At 41.8% G+C, this 22389-nt stretch overlaps 1 protein-coding gene across 1 annotated transcript in view; it reads left to right on the top strand.

Annotated features, from left to right (window-relative positions):
• The first annotated feature begins 290 nt into the window (after nt 1-290).
• eps8l2 (EPS8 signaling adaptor L2) overlaps nt 291-22389 on the top strand; it is a 28082-nt gene continuing 5983 nt past the window's right edge. Inside the window, exons 1-17 of the mRNA XM_072435199.1 lie at nt 291-388; nt 5204-5254; nt 5573-5619; nt 11284-11348; nt 15844-16005; nt 16517-16666; nt 16750-16829; nt 16900-17006; nt 17080-17141; nt 17221-17347; nt 18027-18115; nt 18195-18269; nt 19502-19650; nt 20547-20709; nt 21162-21187; nt 21274-21364; nt 21441-21545. Coding sequence (XP_072291300.1) covers nt 5220-5254; nt 5573-5619; nt 11284-11348; nt 15844-16005; nt 16517-16666; nt 16750-16829; nt 16900-17006; nt 17080-17141; nt 17221-17347; nt 18027-18115; nt 18195-18269; nt 19502-19650; nt 20547-20709; nt 21162-21187; nt 21274-21364; nt 21441-21545 — 1533 coding nt within the window. The 5' untranslated portion in view covers nt 291-388; nt 5204-5219. The remainder of the gene's footprint in view (nt 389-5203; nt 5255-5572; nt 5620-11283; nt 11349-15843; nt 16006-16516; nt 16667-16749; nt 16830-16899; nt 17007-17079; nt 17142-17220; nt 17348-18026; nt 18116-18194; nt 18270-19501; nt 19651-20546; nt 20710-21161; nt 21188-21273; nt 21365-21440; nt 21546-22389) is intronic.

The raw sequence follows: 22389 nt of genomic DNA, 5'->3' as shown, positions 1-22389 counted from the left end.
CGCACGCAGTCACACCTCCCCCGGGGCCAAAACACGGGGGCCCCTGAGGCCGCGGCCCCGGCACAGACACAGCACCGGAGCGTCCGTGGAGCCCCGCCTCTCCTCTAGAGTTACCGGTACCTGCACACATCGGACAGACGCGCCTCTCACGCCCAGAAACGCGCGCGCTGCTCTTTTTCTGCTGAACCAACGCAAGTGCGCGTGCGCGGCTCCGGTTCTGGCCCCGAGCGCAGACGTGAGGGAGAGGACAGACTGAAACCGACGCGCTCCCGGGGACTCGTCTTCAAGTTGTGGATTGCATGATGGGAGGCTGACGGTGAACGCGCTTTTCTTTTTCTTTTTTTTAGTCTAAACTTTAGACTTGAGGATCCCGCGAGAAAGTAAAACAGTGAGTATATAAGACGCATCTGACAGTGCTTGACGTTGTAACCTGTCCCGACTGCATCTCGCGAGTTCCTGGTAACCTGGGCTGTTTACAAACACGTGGGCGAATAATGCCACGACGTGCAATGGATCCTTTAATGCTCGTGAATGTTTAATGCCTAATAACGAGTTTTCTCTGTTTGCCGGCACCAGCTGGACAGAGGGCAGGGGGGAGGCGCCAGTTTAAATGACCTTCAACTTAAATGATGAATCATTGTCAGAAAAACGTGCATCCACTGAGACAAATCATGTTTTAAGTTTAAACTGAAAACTGCTGTCAGATCCATTACGCTACAAAAAACACACAATTATGGAGTTCTACTGAGGCCAAAACAAGTGGAAGTTAAAGTGTGCAATAAGACAGTTTAAATAACTAATTACTTCTTTTTTATTACGGTTTGAGTATAAATATGTCAATATTTTGTACAAAACATGATTAAACAAACAGTTTAAAGCTGAATTGAGTTGTTCCACACCACAATCCACAGTGCTGTTGTGTTTGATGCACTAGAAAGAGAGACAGAGGAAGACAACTGTGTGTCAATTAGGAAGAGTATATATAGGACTTCAACTGTACTTGTTTTAAATGTAATTAATTACAATTACTTGGCTAGAAGTATAGTCAAGTACAAAATCGTGAGTATTTGTAACTAGTCACTTTTATACAGTTACATTTATATGACTGTTTGATTGCATAAATAAAAACGCTGCATCTTATCAAGACCTACGCACAAACATCTCACTTAAGAGCAGCAAAGGGCAAAGCCTTTTTTACTGTTGTCAGAAATGACCAGGCCATATTTGTAAATGCAAATTGGCTCTCAAACATTTGACCTTTTACCATAATAAAATCAAATCCGAATCACACTCCTCATTTCTCTTTTTAAAATAGATGCTTAGATTTTTACTAAAGGCCCTCAATTATGTAATATGATGTGATTTCACCATTGTTGCCAGCAGCGTGTGTGAACATGCTGACTCCATAATGCTCAGTGAAGGTGTAACTCTTAAGAGGTCATATGGACAAAAGTGACTGTTTTAGATTATTCCAACAATAATATCAATATAATTATGTTTGCAATTCAACAGAAATGTGCTGAAAGGGGCATGTAAATGTTGAGGTGTAATTATGGCACCTTTTTCTCATCTTATCTTATCTTATCTTAGCATATATTCAAAACAATTTCTATAGTTCCTCTCGGTATATCACCCATCTTACGCTGACCTACCATTGTCACTGCATTGCATTATGTATTGAATCAAAGCCTGGGACATACAGGAGACTTGACACACTGAAAGAGCTGGACAGCGCTGCATAGTTATGTCGTATTAGGGATTCACACAAAAAAAATCAATTTGTTTATAGCAAGTGTTCAGATTGCTGAGATCTATATTTTCAGGACCAGCGTTCAGTTCATTCTGTGCACATTTCATACTGTAAATCCAGGAGTGTTGACAGACAATTGAAAAAGGACCTGCTAAATCAATACAAGAACCCCATGCATGTTTGCAGAATTTTGGCTGAATTGGGCAGCATTATTGCGTCATGAAGATGACGCAATAATGCGTGTGCAGAGTGTGGTTTGTCGTGGGTAAGAGCGCTCCGTCCACGGGAGGCCTGGCTCTCAGCAGCGATGAATAATACACTCTATGCATGTGGTTGAACAGAGACTCGGACGAGGTGTGGTCAGGTCACACAAGGTGAAAGCAGCTCACAATTAGCACCACTAATTAACCAACTCCCCCACTATTTTGTGAGCGTACAAATGCCACAGAACTTCTGGGAATTTGTTTGTTGACTTTTAGCTTCTATGATTGACAGCTTGTGTGTCCAGACTGGATATGGATATGCCTCGTTCCTACGTAATACCCCCAGCATTCATGTCTGACAGCAGAGAGAGAGAGAGAGAGAGAGAGAGAGAGAGAGAGAGAGAGAGAGAGAGAGAAAGAAAGAGAGAGAGAGAAAGAAAGAGAGGCGTTTCCACTTGTCTCTTCACTGCAATTCATCATCGGGATATACAATGGCTTTACTCTGTCAGACTATTCCACGCACCAATGATTCACATCCTAAACTGTCAATCAAACGGAGACCACAACAGGAGTCGTTTTCTTAATTAAAAGCCGATTCCGCCTTTCTTGCTGATCAATATGCTTGTACCGTATTTTCTGCACTATAAGGCGCACTTAAAAGCCTTTCATTTTCTCAAAAAAACTACCAAAAAAACCTGCAAAAAGGTTTCGCTTATAATCCTGTGCGCCTTCTAGTGCGGAAAATACGGTAGTTGGCAAAAGGAATCCTCGGTCGACTAATTGCATGATCTGTGCATCATTTAGTCGAAGTATTTCTAAGATTTGGCCGTGTATTTGACCCAAAGTGCAGTGATGAGACCAGAGGAAATCCTGCAATTGCACATTTGTATACAGAAACAACTAGAACTGTGTATTTATCTGTAAAAAATGTAGATTCAACTCACAATTCACTCCCAAATTGCAGAATAACTGACGGCTTTCCCTTTTCTGCTGTTGTGAATATAAATCTTCCCTAAATATGAGTCCGCTAATAAAAACAGAAAACATCATCCAATTCATTGATGACAGCTCTTATTATTGAACCTAGTTCTTCTAGTTTAATTTGATCCGTGTTTGTACTCTTTATGCTATCGTAGCCTATATTTGACATTTTTGCTGTTTTACTTTAAAGTAAAGGTGCACTTTGTTACTTACAATACAATTTCAGAACATATTAAGTATAAACAGCTGAACTACTATGTTCCGGTGTCTAGCGGGTTTTCTATTTTTACTTGGACCCCATGTGTTGAAGGTATTATTTATGTAACATTTATATTTACACTCTTTACTTTGTGCCAATTGTGAGAGTTTTGCGATTTGTTATCAATTGTGGTTAGTCTCTCAGATTTACTTGCAATTCACCTGCTTCCTTCTTGCAGATAAAATGTACCTGTGGTGTTGGTCCGATTACTTTGTAAAACAGATCTGTTTACACCTGAGTCATGAGTACTGATTACTCTAAAAGTAATCTAATTACAACTTTGATTACTGATTACTGATTACTAAACTACGTTGAAAAAAAAGGACAACAGACAGCTCAGGAATTAATAAAAATCAAGAATTTATGAATTTTATTGTTTTACAAGACAGTTTTATGGATTATGCACATTTTGGCTGGTAAAAAGTAACAAAAAGTTACTATGGTAAGTGTAATCTAATTATTACATTTTAAAATAATAAATATATAAAATAAATTAATAAATTGTTGCAATACTGCATCACATCATCAAGTAATCAGATGATGTGTGTAATCAGATTATACAGAGATGTCTTACTTTATTACTGCCTAACACTGATAACTTGTGATGTCATCTTTGTTCAATCAAGTAATTAAAACAGACCAACCTCTCTACATAACACAAGATAAAATGAATATTTGAGTTTGTAAGATGAAGCTGTTCACAGGCTGAACATGAGGCAAACGTAGGCAGCTCCTGTGCGATAAGAATGAAGGTCCTTCCATAGACCAGCTGTTGTAAATAGCGTGTGATCCCCAGTGTCACAATGTGTCTAGGCTGTAGGCCTTTTGTATTGTCAACATCATTTTTATTGAAGTAAAAAATACAAAACCAAAGCAAGACATGACAGACTTTCACTCCTTTTAATAGACTAAAGTAAAAGGTTAAAACAAGACACAAACTTCAGATTTACTTTTGTCCAGGATGTGCCACTTCAGACTCAAAGCAGCAGGATTCTCGCCTGGTGAATCTGGACTGAAGTCCTTTGTGATTTGTCTGGTCACAAGACCTGTGTTTGTGTCTCAGGCCAAACTCAGAGCCATGCAAACAGGTTATATTTCAGTGATACATGAGTAACAGCGGAAGAGGCTTTCTGTGTTGTTTTTCCTCTCTTTTTCCCTTGTAAGCTTCCATGTTTGTTTTGATATAGACATACATTGCATTTCTCTTGAACACAATGAGAAGACCAGAGCATAGACTTTTCCAGAGCATAGACTTTTCCAGAGCATAGACTTTTCCAGAGCATAGACTTTTCCTTTAAGTGCAGTGCAGGAAAAGCTTGTTTTGGCTGGCCAGGCAACCAGGAATCAGCATTCATCTACTGCATTAGAGGAGAAAACATATTTCTGTAACTAATTCTGTGTTTGAGATGTCACAATATCAAGTTTTAATGTTATTCTGAGAAGAAACATGATTTAACAACAATAATATAGGATTGACACCATGACTAAACAGTGAAATACGTACATTTCTTTCATTCCATTTGCCTAATATAGTGGTTCTCAAACTTTTCACACCATTACCACCTAATGAAGTATTTTTCCTTCTGAGTACCACCAGATCTAAACAAGGTCTAAAACAGGACTATTCTAGGTCAAAAATAGGGCTAAATACAGGTCTAAACTATGTCTAAAATAAGACTAAACTATTTTAACTAGCTTCACTGTTCTGCATCAATACTAACCCAAACAATGACAAAAATGTGGATTAAATTGCCTCTTTAATTCAGCAAATAATCGACCTGCTTAGGAATCTGCGTACGAAACACTGGTCTAATACATTTACAACTTTACCAAATCAATCTTTCTGAAGGATACAGAAAGTTAATGTGTCATAAAAAGCCAGATAAAAACAGCACTTTACATTTAAGTTTAATTTCTTGGAATTGAAATAACCTAATTTTGCCTCTAAAATCGCTGTCATTCATTTACCACATAATCTTGACATCCCTAACTCGTGTTTCTCTGTTGTAGGTGGATGCCTTGAGCCATGAGCGTCGGGGGATCTCCGTCGAAGCCATCCAAGTAAGCGCTCTACATGTTTTTGCCTTTCATGCGCTGTATCTGTTGCTAGTATTGACTTCTGCTCGCTCACTCCGCTGTGCCTGAGGGAAAGGTGCGCGGGTCAGGAACCTCCAGCACACAGGGCCAGTGTTCTGCTGTGTTTACCTTCGCCTTTCCACCCCCTCTCTCCCCCTTCTCTTCCCTTCTCTCTCTGCCTCACCTGTATTCTCACTTAGTCTGTACCAGTCTGGACTTCTGTGTTGAAGTTTTGGGTGCAGAAGTAGGGTACGGTGGCGCCAGGATGAAGCGTAACCCGATTTCCTCTGCTTCTTATTGCAGTGGCGTGGCTCGCTCGGACAGCAAGCTGAGCGCCAAGGCCCTCTACGGTGAGTTCGTTGAGATCTTATTTTCGCGTCGGGTCGGTACATGCCAAACCACACTACCGTTTTTTTAACTGCGAGCCCTGAGTCATGGGGATTATGGATTCAGTTGGTGGTGTGGCAAGACAGTCCCAGAGTTTGAGGGACTTTTTGTGCAGCGTTTGCGTTCTCTTCTGCGGTCCGAGTGGGCTTCCTCCAGGTTCCAGCCTAAGCCTGGACAATAAGTGTTTCCCCAAGATAGATAATACTTACGTAGATCATGTGAGGACAATACTTTTCATAAACCCACTGTTCCATGAGTTAAAATGACTTGTTTTTGTGTTTCAGTCATTCGTTTTCACACAGTTTGGGCAGTGACTCCTTTTCTTTCTTTCTTTTTGTGATTTCCTTTCATTTTATTTTTATATCACACCTATAATACACAGAGAATGAGACAAAAGTAGTAGTTGTAGTAGTCTCGGAAAAAGTTTGGCAAAAGTCCCTTAATATAATTGTCCCATTTGATGATTTGATTGTCAATTAACTATTCATGCTTTATAATGGCCAATGTTATTTGTAGTTGTCCAATGTTATTTCAGTCCAGTACTTGATAGTCGGGTCTGTCCTTGTCATCTATTTCCATGTTATTCCTTATTTTTTGCTGTTGCCAAAAGTAGATTCCACAGGTATCCATCTCTCTTTGTACTGACCTCAATGTAGTTTTGTTATATGTGTAATTTTCTTACTTACTTAATGAGAAAAAAAAAAACAACCTAAACCAGAAAAATGCAACAACAAAAGGCAAATAACCTGGAACTACAAACCTACCTCAGCTTAACCTCCTTTTACAGTGAATAGACTTTGAATACAATCATTTGACCGCATCTCTCTGTCACGTATTTTCCCGACACAATGCGAAATCAAGCTGCCCATTCAAATCACGACAATAGCACGCAAAGGAAAAAGTGTGCGCGCCCGGCTCCACTGGGCCGTGACCGCGAAGGGGACGTGTTCAAATCACACGCTGATAAGAAGGGGCCAAGGTCCTGCTACGAACCTGCCGCTCCAGTGGTAACGGATGGCATTTCTGGAGCCTCTTTCTGGTCTGGTCTGTTCACCGCCGATGCCGCCGCGCTGGTGCCAGACTGTATGTGTTCAGAGGGAGTGTCTGTTCTCATGTGTGCCAGCATTGGGTGGAGAAACCAATGACTGTAAATAAAGAGAGCATTAAAGTGTGGAGGAAAGGTTTGGAGGTGGTTCTCGGCTTACTCAGACTGCAGACTGTACCCTCCCTTTACTGAACCAACAGCAGTATTATTGTGACTGTTTATGTAATGACTATGCTGGGTACGCTAGGTCAGGCTTTTCCAGCAGGTCCAAGAGCATAACAGGTTCTAAACGACACTAGTTCTGCTCAATATATCGCAAAAGTATTGATATAGTAACAAGCTAAATATATTTGAATAGTACCAAGACCTTACACCTGACAGAAATGTTCAGTTTTCAAATTGAAACGTTGAAAAAGGAAGATGTTTATTAACGATTTTCCTTATTTAGTTTAAATTACAGTAGTTTTATCTCTGTTACGTTTCTATTTGAATATAACTGAAATGATTGTCAAAAATAGGGCTACAACAATTAATTGAATAATTGTGACTAAATGATTATAAATAATAATCATAGTCATATTGTTTTATAATGATTATAATTAGCTGGGCCATTTCGACTCTAAAACACACAAAAAGGCCTTTTATATCAAAGATGGAATAAACTATTTTTGATGTTTTGAATCCTCAATAACACACTTTTTTCGTAATATCCTCTATCTAAAAGCCTTAAGTCACCACATTTTAATCTAGATTTGCTTAAGAATGTATTTGAAAGTCTCAATATACAATAGAAATAATCACTGACTAATTGCAGCTCTTAACATCCATGTCGCGTATCGTGCAGCCCTAAACATTAGTCAAAATGTTTAGAGCTATAAAACTGATCTGATAAACTAATGCCAAATAATTTCGCCCACAACATACTTATGCTAGAGAAAGCAATAGGCCACATAACTAATTTGTTACATTTGGTGTTGATATTTAATGCAAAAGTCTCTCGCATCTGATACAGTCGTGCTAAATGCATTCAGCTAATTAAAAGAGAAACATAGCACACCGTAAAGAAGTGCACCTGGATTGGCTCTGTCACGTTCAAAATAATAATATTACTGTGTCTCAAGATGTTTCGATATTTGTTTGTTCATGCTCACACTTCATTTGTAGAGTTAATTATGTTCATGAATGAGTACTTTTAACACAGACGGTCAGTTTTTGCGTCTGTACATCCGAGACCTATTTACGCTTCTGCACTGTGACCCTTTAAGGTACTTTAACTGTAGGGTTCATTGGTCCTCACTAACCAAGAGTGTAATTGCATCATTTATTTAACCCAGAGGTGCTTGATAAGACGGTGTTGTTAAGTTTAGTTTAAGTCTACTGTGTGTCAGTCGGTACATTTGTATTCACTTTGATTGATGGCGTTCAGCATTTGTCAAGTCCTGGCTGTGGACGGTTTGATAAACTGTTGGCTCCCTGACCAGCCCATCTGCTGCTAAGTGGCTCTTATTGCAGGCTGCTCCAGGCTGTGAATTGATTGGCACAAATGTCAGCGCTCAATAAAATATGAGGGGCTCCACTTTCAGAGCAGCACCCGACGCCTGTTGTTCACCTGTGGAGGCACCGGCCCAGAGGAAGTGAGGGAGACAAGGGAAAAGGCCAGAGCTCGCGTCACTGCTGCGGCTGCGACTTTGAAAAGCTTGAGTTTGCGGAGGACGTGAGCAAATTAGAAACTCATCGCAAATATTGATGACAGGGTAAAATATTGATGGTTAATGTGGGAAGATTTGTGAAATGTTCTATTGAGCATTTAGCCCAATTTGCCATCGTTCAAATGCTGTGTAATGTACATTTTTGGTCATGTTTGCTGCGCAGATACAGAGCAAGGGGTCATGGTGTGTGCGACCTTTTATTATTCAGCTTTAACAGAGAAATGCTTATGTTTTGCATTATCTCAAGAACAATATTCAGACAATATTTTGATAATGCACCAGGAATCTGCTCAAATGTGGCGGTACATGTCTTTGTTGAGGTTCAAATATTGGATGAAATGTGAATGGACTACAAAATGGCAGAAATATCAGTTTATACAACAGATGGGCAAACATTTTGATTATCGCGAATGTTGTTTTGAAGATAAGCAACATTTTAATATCAAGTATATCGTTTATAGTAAAAAATGCTGCAAAAAGTGATGTTGTATACGTATGTACACCTCACATTTCTATATAAACTATCCCTAACCCATTTCCATGATGAAACCATTATATGACTTTAGATAAAACCATTTATGAGATATTTATGTTGACAAGTCTTTGGACCGATCACATTTATTGAGCTGAATTGTGTCACTGCATCACGCTTTGCCAGTGTGGATGTGGAGACTGTTCAGTGCCAGATTGATAATGAATAGTTGAGTCAGATCTGAGACTCTATGTCCTGTCGTGGTTAGTAATGGGCAATATTTGGTCACTACATTATCTTATCTTTTGTATCTATGGGTTTCAGAATAATGACAAATTATAACAATTTAAAACTAAATATTGTATATCTTTTGAATGGGAAAAAATTAAGTATATAAAACAAGCTTAAACCCATGAAATATGACCAGTTCAAGGTTCCAGGTTCCAGGTTCCAGGTTCCTGTTTCTTGTTTCTGTTGTTTGTTTGTTGGCACAAACAGCAGAAATAGGGAGTTTGATTGAGTCTAATGAATGTAAGACATGTTGAGGAACAAAAATACTAAACACACTAAAAACGATCCGTGGTTCTAACAATTTAACATGTTTATATTATTTTTAGGCCCAGTTTTTATTGTTAAAATGTTCAAATTATGTCTATGGCAAGACCTGATTTAACTGATTATATTTGTTTTGAATCAAAACGGCTTTGATCAAAACCCGAGAGCAAGTTTAAATCACCAGACTGTCATTATGATGAATTGTACCTGGAAGTAAGAGCGATTTCATCATCACTGAACAACCTCATTGTGTTATTATACAAGCAGTTTTCACAGACCATACCCTTTACTTGAACTTAATATTATTATTCTTAAGGAAAATACTTAAGCACTTTCATCTTAAAGGCGGTATGGACGATTTTTCGGCGATTTGAGAACTCAGGCGGAAGTGCGCATGCGCACTCCCCGTGCAGACTGATACAACACACACATGCGTTTGTTTATTAGCGCAACGGAGCGCATCGCATCGCTCGTCACCCGTAGATTTCTGTCCACTTCTGAGTCAGCTCGAACTGTCTTTCTCCGTCTTCATTTTGCCCCGTACACTGAGGGAACTATATTATGATAGATCCATGCGCTTAGGCACGCGGAAACGTGGGGACGAACCGCACGCGGCTGCAGGTGAGCGATAGGTGCGTTTTATGATTGATACGTGGCAGGACAAATGATTTATCCACGCCACGAGGAAATATGATAAAAAAAAAATTGCTGAAAAAAATCGTCCATACCACCTTTAAGTATGTACAAAGTATTTTTTATCTTTATGTCTTTATTATTATTCTGTATTGCATGTCTGTAGCACTATCTGTAGATATGTTTGGTTTTAAAATGTAAAGTGTGCTATAAATAAATCTTTTTATTATCATTAGAAAAAATAAATAAATAAACCAGATTTGGATTTTTGTATATTGTATGTTAAACTTCCTAAACCTCTGATTATCCCGTTGCATCGCTGCAAACCATAATCACGTGAAAAGTGAACTATTTGGGAATTTGGGAACTTAAAGCATTAGAGCATTTTGCTTCACACTTCTGCTATAGTGAATATTTTGTTATTATTATGTATATATTATTTGTACATGGTATTTTTATTTAGCTTTTCTAAGGATTTGTTTGCAGGCTTTATTAGACAACACAGAACGGCGATGACATTCAGCAAATTGTATGAGCCGGGAATTAATCTCTCGACGCTGAGGCCAGTCTAACGAGGCCAATCTCTCGGTCCGTTCATTTGCTAAATTGATCCAACAAAACCGCACTGTCTTTGTGAACAATTTGCTTGCCCCCGTCTCAATTCAACAAGACTATACACCGTTGTGATGTCTTATGTCTCGTGATGATTTAAAACCCAACAATCGCCTTTTATTGCCCGCCGTGATATGGAGGGCTGTTCAAATTCTACTTCCTGGAGCGAGTTGATAATAGTCTGTATACTTCAAAGTGCCACACATCAAAATGCTGGTTCATCTTTGACCCTGCGATAAATCTGTGTTTGTGATTGGAGGCAGACGCTCAAATAAAATGTTTATTCCGAGTCGAATCAGATCGACAGATGCGATATGAAAAGAATGATTAACCGTAGATAGACGCGGATTACCGTAAACGCGCTGCTGTGGGACGGTAACGTGAAGGACCTGGTTTAACCCCGGGCGGCTCAATCATTGACACACTCACCTTGCCTGTAAAGCGGAGCACTTCCGCAATCGGCACTGCCCCATCCAGCCGTGTCAGACCCGTGCCCGCTTGGACAAACATGAATACACAAAGGATTAATGGATGCGGTTGGATGTTTGAACAGTGATTTGTCTCTTTATTTCGTTTTCCATTTTGTTTTCCATTTCCACAGAACAGAGGAAGAAATACTCCAACTCCAACTACATCATGCAGGAGACTTCACAGTATCATGTGGAGGTAAGCAGCAGATTTGGTTGTTTTTGTGAATAATCAGCTCCTATTTATTTACATGCATTTCAAACACAGGATAATCTGAATCGGAGCTAGTTATTGTTGTAAAAGTTTCAATATTGACAGTAAAGGACGATGAGATTTTGTTTACAATAGGTTTGTGTCTTTAGATAAATATACGGTGCGATACGGTCTGTGAATGCGACAAACATGACTCTTTATATACAATTATAGTTAGATTGGAAATATTTGGCCCTGCGACAAGTTGGCCACTGTCCAGGGTCTACTCCGCCTAAGGCCCAAAGTCACTGGGATAGGCTCCAGTCACCCGCAACCCCGAAAGGGAACAAGCGGTAGAAAATGAATGAATGGAACTATTTGATTAATAACAGTTTTTGCGCAATACATTAAACATATCATGAGAACTTTTCCATTGTATTTTCTCAGCTCCACTTGTGCTATGTTATAAATGTATCTCTTTTATTCAAGTATTCTAGGTGTTTGCATATTCCTTCAGTATAAGTAAACTCAAGAGCTGCATATTATATTGATAGATAGATAAATGAATGAATGAATGAATGAATGAAGGGATTAAATACTATATTAATCTATTTCAATTGCAGTGCAGTCTATGTTCACCTTCATACATATTTCATACAAGAAACAAAATTATGAAGAATGAGATCTATCCATCCATCCATCTTCTGCCGCTTTATCCGGGGCCGGGTCGCGGGGGCAGCAGTCTGAGCAGGGACTCCCAGACTTCCTTCTCCCCAGACACTTCCTCTAACTCCTCCGGGGGGATCCCGAGGCGTTCCCAGGCCAGCCGAGTCCAGCGTGTCCTGGGTCTTCCCCGGGGCCTCTTCCCGGTGGGACATGCCTGAAACACCTCCCGAGGGAGGCGCCCAGGAGGCATCCGGAACAGATGCCCGAGCCACCTCAGCTGGCTCCTCTCGACGTGGAGGAGCAGCGGCTCTACTCCGAGCTCCCCCCGTGTGGCCGAGCTCCTCACCTTATCTCTAAGGGAGCGCCCAGCCACACGGCGGAGGAAACTCATTTCGACCGCTTGTATCCGCGATCTTGTTCTTTCGGTCACTACCCAAAGCTCATGACCATAGGTGAGGTCAGAACGTAGACCGACCGGTAAATAGAGAGCTTTGCCTTTCGGCTCAGCTTCCTCTTTACCACAACGGTCCGATGCAGCGACTGCATCACTGCAGCCGCTGCACCGATCCGCCTGTCGATCTCACGCTCCATCCTTCCCTCACTCGTGAACAAGACCCCGAGATACTTGAACTCCTCCACTTGGGGCAAGGACACCCCACCCACCTGGAGAGGGCAAGCCACCTTTTTCCGGTCGAGAACCATGGCCTCGGATTTGGAGGTGCTGATTCTCATCCCAGCCGCTTCACACTCGGCTGCAAACCGTCCCAGTGCATGTTGCAGGTCCGGGTTTGATGGAGCCATCAGGACAACATTGTCTGCAAACAGCAGAGATGGGATCCTGTGGTCCCCAAACCGGACACCCTCCGACCCCTGACTGCGCCTAGAAATTCTGTCCATAAAAATTATGAACAGAACCGGTGACAAAGGGCAGCCCTGGCGGAGTCCAACATGCACTGGGAACAGGTCTGACTTACTGCCGGCAATGCGAACACAGCTCCTGCTCCGGTCATACAGGGACCGGACAGCCCTGAGCAAAGGGCCCCGGACCCCGTACTCCCGGAGCACCCCCCAAAGGACACCCCGAGGGACACGGTCGAAGGCCTTCTCCAGATCCACAAAGCACATGTGGACTGGTTGGGCAAACTCCCATGAGCCCTCGAGCACCCGATGGAGGGTATAGAGCTGGTCCAGTGTTCCACGACCGGGACGAAAACCACTCTGCTCCTCCTGAATCCGAGGTTCGACTATCGGTCGGATTCTCCTCTCCAGTACCTTGGAATAGACCTTACCTGGGAGGCTGAGGAGTGTGATCCCTCTGTAGTTGGAACACACCCTCCGGTCCCCCTTCTTGAACAGAGGGACCACCACCCCGGTCTGCCAGTCCAGAGGCACGGTCCCCGAACGCCACGCGATGTTGCAGAGACGTGTCAACCAAGACAGTCCTACAACATCCAGATACTTTAGGTACTCAGGGCGGATCTCATCCATCCCCGGAGCCCTGCCACCGAGGAGTTTGCAAACAACCTCAGTGACTTCAGCTTGGGTGATGGATGAGCCAGCCTCCGAGTCCCCGGTCTCTACTTCCTCTTCGGAAGACGTGACTGAGGGATTAAGGAGATCCTCAAAGTATTCCTTCCACCGTCCGACGACATCCCCAGTCGAGGTCAGCAGGCCTCCACCCGCACCGTAAACGATGTTGGTGAGACACTGCTTCAACCTCCTGAGGCGCCGGACGGTTTGCCATAATTTCTTTGGTGCCGACCGATAGTCCTCCTCCATGGCCTCCCTGAACTCCTCCCAGGCCCGGGTTTTTGCCTCTGCGACAGCCCAAGCCGCGGCTCGCTTGGCCTGCCGATACCCGTCGATGACCTCCGGAGACCTACAAGCCAGAGTGGCCTGATAGGCCTCCTTCTTCAGTCTGACGGCATCCCTTACTTCCGGTGTCAACCACCGGGTTCGGGGGTTGCCGCCACGACAGGCACCGGAGACCTTGCGACCACAGCGCCGAGCAGCCGCATCAACAATGGAGGCGGAGAACATGGTCCACTCGGACTCAATGTCCCAGCCTCCCCCGGGACATGGGAGAAGCTCTCCCGCAGGTGCGAGTTGAATACCCTACTGACAGAGGGCTCCACTAGACGTTCCCAACAGACCCTCACAATGCGCTTGGGTCTGCCAAGTCTGTCCGGCTTCTTCCTCCGCCAGCGGATCCAACTCATCACCAGGTGGTGATCGGTTGACAACTCTGCCCCTCTCTTCACCCGAGTGTCCAAGACACGCGGCCGGAGGTCTGATGACACAACAACAAAGTCGATCATTGACCTCCGGCCTAGGGTGTCCTGGTGCCATGTGCACTGATGAACACCCTTGTGCTTGAACATGGTGTTCGTTATGGACAATCCGTGGCAAGCACAGAAGTCCAATAACTGAACACCGCTCGGGTTCAGATCGGGGAAGCCGTTCTTCCCGATCACCCCTCTCCAGGGGTCACTGTCATTGCCCACGTGGGCGTTGAAGTCCCCCAGTAGAACAACGGAGTCCCCGGTCGGTGCACTGTCCAGTACCCCTCCCAAGGACTCCAAGAAGGCCGGGTACTCTGCACTGCTGTTCGGCCCGTAGGCCGCCACAACAGTGAGAGACCTGTCCCCCACCCGAAGGCGGAGGGACGCGACCCTCTCGTTCACCGGGGTAAACTCCAACACGTGGCGGCTGAGCTGAGGGGCTATCAGCAAGCCCACACCAGCCCGCCGCCTCTCCCTGCGGGCAACACCAGAGAAGTGGAGCGTCCAGCCCCTCTCGAGGAGATGGGTTCCAGAGCCCAAACTGTGCGTGGAGGTGAGGCCGACTATATCTAGTCGGTATCGCTCAACCTCCCGCACAAGCTCAGGCTCTTTCCCCCCCAGCGAGGTGACATTCCATGTCCCCAGAGTTAGTCTCTGTGTCTGGAGATCTGGTCGCCGAGGCCCCTGCCGTCGACTGCCGCCCAGATCTCTCTGCACCGGCCCCTTATGGATCCTCCTGCGGGTGGTGGGCCCACGGGAGGGCGGCCCCACGTCGCTCTTTCGGGCTGTGCCCGGCCGGGCCCCAAGAATGAGATCTAATCAAATCAAAATCACAATTTGAGTTGGTGCAATGTTCGCTGCAAACAACAAAATATAATCTGTTTCTTCATCAAATTAATACTAATAATTTGTCCTTGTAGAGAAGAAGAAGAAACATATTATTAAATGCTTGGAATTCTTGTTTTATCTGTTTCTTTTCTTTCTTTCTTTCTTTCTTTATGTATTTATTGAGGGACAGTGCATTTTTTTTCCCCTTCTAAATTTAAAACATAGAATAACAACAACAAAAACTAGAGATAACTAAATAGATAAAAATAAAAAGATAGAAAGGCATCTAAAGAAAATAATTTAAGGCACACAAAGTCAGAAATAAGTCTCATTTAATCCAAAGTCGGTCAAATTTGTTATTGTTATTGTTCTTGATCGTTGGCGCGGATTGTGTCATCCCTTTTTTGTGATGGCCTTTTCCCCTGCTACTAAGAGTATCATCCAAAGATTAGCCGTTTATTCAATCTTTTCCTAAACATTAATGCTCCTGGAAGTGTTGAGATGAGCCACAGTCATTAGACCAAACAAGACAGACGGTTGAGACTTACTGGGAAACAATGAATGAGATATTGCACGTTTAATAGCTATTTGTTTTTATCATGCCCAAATTGCCAAACAGTTTGGGACTGAACCAATAGTTCTTAGTGTTCTATGTGTCTAACTGGCTGCACAGTGTGGTTCCTCCAGGTTTCTGAAATGTTTAACCGATAACTTTCTGTACACAGCACCTCTCCACGTTTATAATGGACAAAAGCGAGTCCATTGCTACAGTAGATGATGCCATAAAGAAGCTGGTTCTGCTGGACACGAAGGACAAGATCTGGACTCAGGAAATGCTGCTGCAGGTGACGGACCAGGCCGTGAGGCTGCTGGACTGTGACACGCAGGTACTTCATTTACAAACCATTATTTACTCAACCAATAGACTAATCTTACCTGTAGGATCACTTTGTATTAGACATTTATTTTTTAATCTGCTCTAAAATATAACTGGCCCAAATTACTAATAATATCCCGCACAAAAAGAAAATCAGTGCATTTATTTATGTATTTAATGTGTTTCAGTTCACACTTGGTCCTGGTTTGGTTCTGATTGAGTTCTGTTGCAGACTTTGATCCTGTTTATGGTCCTAGTTTAGTCCTGTCCAGTTCAGGTTTAGTTCTGTGGTTGATACCAGTGTCAACTTTGACTGTGCACACCTTAAGTGATTGACCTCATTAACAAAGCTGTTAACTTACATCACTCAAGCAGTAAATGCTATGGGAGGTTTTTTTTTCTACTGAATTACAATCTCTGAAATAGAAATATCACCTAGAAACTGAATTACATTTAAGTCATTTAGCAATTGTATGTAAGATTGTAGTGCCTTTAATAAATGTTTCTGTGTTGTGTTATAGGAGGAGCTGGAGAACTTCCCTCTGTCCACCATCCACCTGTGTCAGCCTGTGATCAACCAAACCCGATACTCGTCTGTGCTGCTGCTGGTGTGCCAGGACCGGGAGCAGCACCATCCCGACGTGCACTTCTTCCACTGCGACGAGGTGGAGGTCAGTCGGAATGATAAAATATGATTACGATAATAACAGTGTGCACGTATATCGCGGATGCCACATTTGTTGTCTCTCCTCAGGCTGAAATGGTCTATGCCGACATTGACAGTGCCATTGGGGACAACAAACACGGCAAAAAAATGAGGCTGCAGACACTCAAGTGAGAACACTGCTGAACTGAAGGATGTAAATGCTCAGGCTTGTACTTATACCATGTAATTCTCTTTCAGAGTGAACCAGGAGAAGATGAAGCGACACAGAGAAACTATTCTTCCCCCTTCAGCAAAGAACCAGATTCTCCCTCGCAAAGGCCACGTGGCAGCCTCCAACACCTATGGTGAGCACATACATACTACAAACCTGTTGTAGAACTTCCATCTTAGTTTGTAATGTGTTGTGTTGAATCACAGCCTCTGGACCGAGTGAACACGAGGCTCGAGAAAACCTGGCACAGCTCATTGAGAAGGATGTGGTGAGTATGTCGCTAATCAGTTCTCTCCTTGGGATGTTTTCAGGTTCCGGATATTTTTAAACAAACATTTTGTCCTCAGCAAATCCTCAATTGTGCCTTGGACGACATTGAGATCTTTGTGGCGCGGCTGCAGAAGGCTGCTGAGGCCTTATCTCATCTCAACCAGCGCAACAAGAGTAAGAAGAATAAGAAGAAAGCTCCAGCAGGTCTGTGGCTTTCTTCTTCTCTGCTCAGTCACTGAGATGGTCTGTATGTTTCTCACGCTGTCTTTGTTTCTTTGGTCCGGACGCTCTCATGTATCTGTGGACTGCCTGTGCAGTAATGTCTCTTAAAGCTGTACTATTATTACTTCCACACACTGCTCATATGAATACTTAATATAAGTTAGAGATTGTGTTTCTGTATTGTGTGCTGCCACTGGGGCATGCACTGGTGTCAGCAGCACAAGGTCGCTGAGTCTAAATCAGGAAATCACAATCTCTGTATGGATAACATGTTTATGTTTCCTTGAGAATAATATTTCTGAATAATTGAATGGAGTTGCTGTGCTTGTTTGCCGTGTGCGCATCATTCTTTGGATTTTTTTGTTACATTCTGTAATGGACACTTCAAAGGGATTCACTCATAATTGTGAGAATTCTTTTCTCAACTTTTGCCCCCAAATGTACCAATAGTGAGCTCACTAACTTTTGGTTCACAAGTTGAGAAATACAGTTTGGATCTGTTCACTCTCTGCCCATGGCAACCCCAGCTTTATGAAGTGAAAACACTAGTATCTGTACACTACACTCTTATGTTCATGTATGGTCACGTGATCCTCCATGAATGATCATGTGATCGACCATGTAGTCATGTGTCCATAATACTTACTGTTGTTGATTGCAGTGGGCATGCTGACTCTACGAGCCAAACCTCCATCAGAAGCAGAGTTTATCGACAGTTTACAGAAACTCAAACTGGCCCTGAACCTTTTGGTAAGATTTCTCGGCTGTTCCACTTAATCCTTCTGTCTTGCTCCACATTTTCACTAGTCTGTCACTGCGCCCCCTGCAGGCCAAACTAAAGAAACACATCCAGAACCCCAATGCGTCTGAGCTGGTCCACTTCCTGTTTGGCCCTCTGGAGCTGGTGAGTTTAGGTTTGCTGTAACAAAAACACACAGAAAATTTCCCCAAGACTGAAAATGCCCTACTTCTCTGCAGAGGAAAAGTGTACAGTGACTGAATGCATTTGTTGGCTGAGCTTAAGACTATTTGAATAGGAAACAGTGAGTCTTTTGAAGTGTGCAAACAATTCATCTAGGCTTTGAATATGACTGTCCTTTGAACATGCTGTTTGCTAAACAGAATAGAAACCTATAGTTTTTTATCCCAGTGACACAGATTCTGTTTTTTCCTGTTATGCAACGATAACATAAAAAAATATATACATAAACATTATACGTTCCATAGTTAGACCTCGTTATGTTATTGGAATAGAGGATGTAGAATTTGTAACAAACAAATTACTTTATGTCATATAATAAAGATAATCAAGTAATTGGTGTATTATATGTATACAAAATTGACTTAAACAGATGGTGCTATTTAGGTTTAGGAACACAAGATTGTCCATGTGATCTCTTATGAGATTGTGTTTAGTCAAAATTGTTAAGTATTACCTTTCATAAAGAGCATTATATAAATGAATTATGTAAACATGAAAATGGAGATGTAATTGTTTGGCCTGTATGCTTTTGGCCTGTATTGTTGTTGTAAATAGCTTGACAAACACACAAATTGGTCTAGTGGCCTCACCATCTCCATGGAGATAGACAGGTTTAATGCCATACTGTGGAACATTCCAGGCAAAGCAATAACTCCCTCTACCTGAAAAGCATATAGCAGGAGGTATCAGTTCCATTTCTATTGAAGCAGTGTAGAAGTGCGTGTCAGTATGACTGATGGGTCACTTGATCTGCCTCAGACCTTTGGACACATCGCGATAAGGCCTAGATAAACAGGCCTTATGTAGCCAGTTCTGTTTCTTCACAAAGGAGAGTGTTTGTGTAAGAAGTAGGTGATATTGACAACATTTTAAATCACACATTTTCTTCAGACAACAATATTTAGATGATATTATGTCAAACTAACAGAAATGTGTTAAAGCATGTTGTTAAACGTATTAGTTGAGGTTTTATCATCAGACAAATGTGAAATAACTGTTAAATTAATCACAAAAGTGCAAAAATATTACCATATAGTCTCATTTTTACTATAATTGATACTCTCAATATTCAAATTTTGCATATCTTCAAAAACAACATTCACGACATTGTCTAAATGTTGATGTATTGCCCTGCTCTGTGTGTTTTGGCTCAGGTGCTGCAGAGCTGTGGCAGTCCGGAGCTCGCGCGCTCTATCATTTCCCCGCACTTGTCCAGGGACACCGTGGACTTCCTGAGAGGTCACCTGACACCCAAAGAGATGACCATCTTTGAGCTGCTGGGGGAAGGCTGGACCAAACCCCGGTACTTGAAACACACATACAGATTGGATGGATCCAGCCATTAATATATTCTTGAACAAGTGACAAGTGATTAAAAAGGGCATATTACCGTCCAAAGACGTATTGTGCAAAAGACGCCTTTAGAACTTTTAACAATGTTCTAATTGGTTTCACATCTCATTTCCCACTTGAAGTTGTATATATTTCATGCATGTTTGAGTGATCTTTATTCTCAGTAAAGACGCTATTGCTCCGCTTTCACCGACCCCCGATACAGGTCCATTACTCTGGGTTTTCTTGGTGCTATTAGAGTTGTCAAGTGTATTGAAAATCAAATAATATTCTTTCATTCATGACTGGAGCCAATGCCCGTGACTTTGGGCCTTAGGTGGGACAGGACAGACAACCATTCCCTCTCACATTCATTCACTAGGGGCAATTTACAGTTGACAATTGACCTATCATATGCATGTCTATCCAAAATTCAACCTTTCCCGAATATGATCTATTATTGGCATAAGCATATTATCTTATGCTTTATCAGAATCAATTTAAAATATCTATGTCATAGGTAGGTGTCAAGCACAATACAGTATGTCTTCTTCAAGTAATAAACTATCACGTATCAAATAGATAATAATTTTACATTACATTACATATCATTTTCTTCCCTTGACCTGGAATCACATGCAAGTTCAAAGCTGTGGGCAGAGAATAGACGAAAACAGACATTTTACGAGCACTCAAGACTCAAATGCAGGACAATAGAGGCTTATTCGAACATCCAGGAATCGAACAAATCTGACTTTTGGACCATTTGAACGTGGTTAACAAAAAAGACAAGTTTTCATAAAATTAGTACAAGTTTATTAGTAGATTACACTAGTGTTTTGAATCACACCTGCTCTTATCCTTCAGAGCAGAGTGGACCCCGGAGCAGTGCGGGCCCCCTTACGTCCCCAAGTTTCGAAACGGTTGGGAGCCTCCAGTGGATCACTTCAGAACGGCCCCATGGGAAACAGAAGGGCCTTTTGATGTGGTCCCCTCTCCTGGTCAGAACTACAGGAGACCTTCATCTGATGTAAACCTCCTTTCTTTTTTATTCTATTCTATTTTTAGAATGTTTGTAGAATGTTTTTTTTTATCATTGTATAGAAAACTTACTTACAGGAAACTTCTGACTTTGAGAAACAGGACTTTCATTGGTACTACAAAAATGGATTTAACCAGGAAATTAGACAAAGCTAAACCGGACAGTAAAACCTTTTGATTTAACCTTTTATACAATCAGAACGCTCTGGGTCTCTAAAACGATCTAAAAAGTATCAAGAATTAAAATGGATAATGAACACTGCATTGGCAATTATATGTCCAAATATATGGATTTTAAAAACGTAGTAAACAGCTCTGACTATTTGGGTAAAAAAGACAAAAATCCTTCTATATTATTGTAATGCTGATCTCAACAGCCACTCTTTATTTCCAAATGTTCATTATTTTCAGCTCAACCAATCATTGTCTCTATTTTCACAGAGTTATGGAACACATTCATCAAACGGGTGAGTGCAAACATACATCGATGGAAGCGAAAGTAAAATCTACAATAAACGTTCCCCTGATAAAAAGCAAAATTTCTCCTTCACAGATCCCACTCTCGTAAATATGCCAAAATCCGCTACCATTTTGTGGCCAGAAATGCCAATGAGCTGTCCGTGCTGCAAGATGAAGTCCTGGAGGTAATGCATCTGCTATAGCCGCAGTAGACGCAGCGATTGTGGCGTTTGGAGTGGGCTGATGGCTGTGGTGTTGCAGGTGATTGAAGATGACAAACAGTGGTGGAAATTGAGGAATCGCAGTGGACAGGCTGGTTACGTTCCCTTCAACATCCTGGACGTGGTGGATGAGCCCGAGGGACAGGTGAGCGATTTACTGTTAAAAAGTACGTTTGGTTTGTTGTGAAATATTGTCTGAAAGAAAATTGCTCTTGACACAAAGGCTTCAACACAAAAAGTAAGATAAGGATGGAGATAAGTTGAGATAAGACAAGATATGGCTTTATTGATTTTAAAGTAGAGACATTTCCTTTTCATGGGACTGCAGCTAGTAAATTACGTTGTACATGCATTAAAATATTAGATAAAACAAGGAATAATAATAATAACATTTAAATGGGTTAAAAATATAATATAAATAGATAACATAAGGCATATAGTACAGTTGAAAACATTGCAAGAACATGCCATGTACATATTTGCAGATTTGTAATGATTAAAAAGTGATGTATACCTGTACAAGAGTGATAAACGACACAATTCAGATGCACATACCCACTATTTAAAAATATAAAACATGATGTAATCGTTTGAGAAACAACTGGATAATAATCTCTACTCTGCTCTATGGCTTGTAAACATTTTTAGGGAGAAATTTGTTCAGAATTATCATGCAGGGATTTACTTATTTTTCATTTAGTGTAAAATAGTTCAAAGCCCCAGTATATTCAAGACCCACGCTGGTCCAAGATAAAGATACGGTTACTTGGTGGCACTTGAACACTTGACACTTGAAAGTGATTGTGTTTAACAGTTTAAACACAGTTAAACTTCCTCCCTCTTTCATGGTTTGAAACAGGGAGAAATAAAATGCAAAAACAACTTTTTATACAGCGAACTACTAGTATACTACATCTTTATGAAATTTCCCCATGTGTGGACAATAAAGGAATATCTTATCTTATCTTTATAAGTGTAAAACTCAAGAT

The sequence above is a fragment of the Eucyclogobius newberryi genome, unplaced genomic scaffold, assembly GCF_026437365.1.
Source record: "Eucyclogobius newberryi isolate DKJ021-1_F unplaced genomic scaffold, fEucNew1.0.hap1 SCAF_7, whole genome shotgun sequence".
In the NCBI taxonomy this organism is placed as follows: Eukaryota; Metazoa; Chordata; class Actinopteri; order Gobiiformes; family Gobiidae; genus Eucyclogobius; species Eucyclogobius newberryi.
The sequence above is the reverse complement of the archived record's forward strand: the minus strand, read 5'-3'. Positions and strand labels throughout refer to the sequence as shown.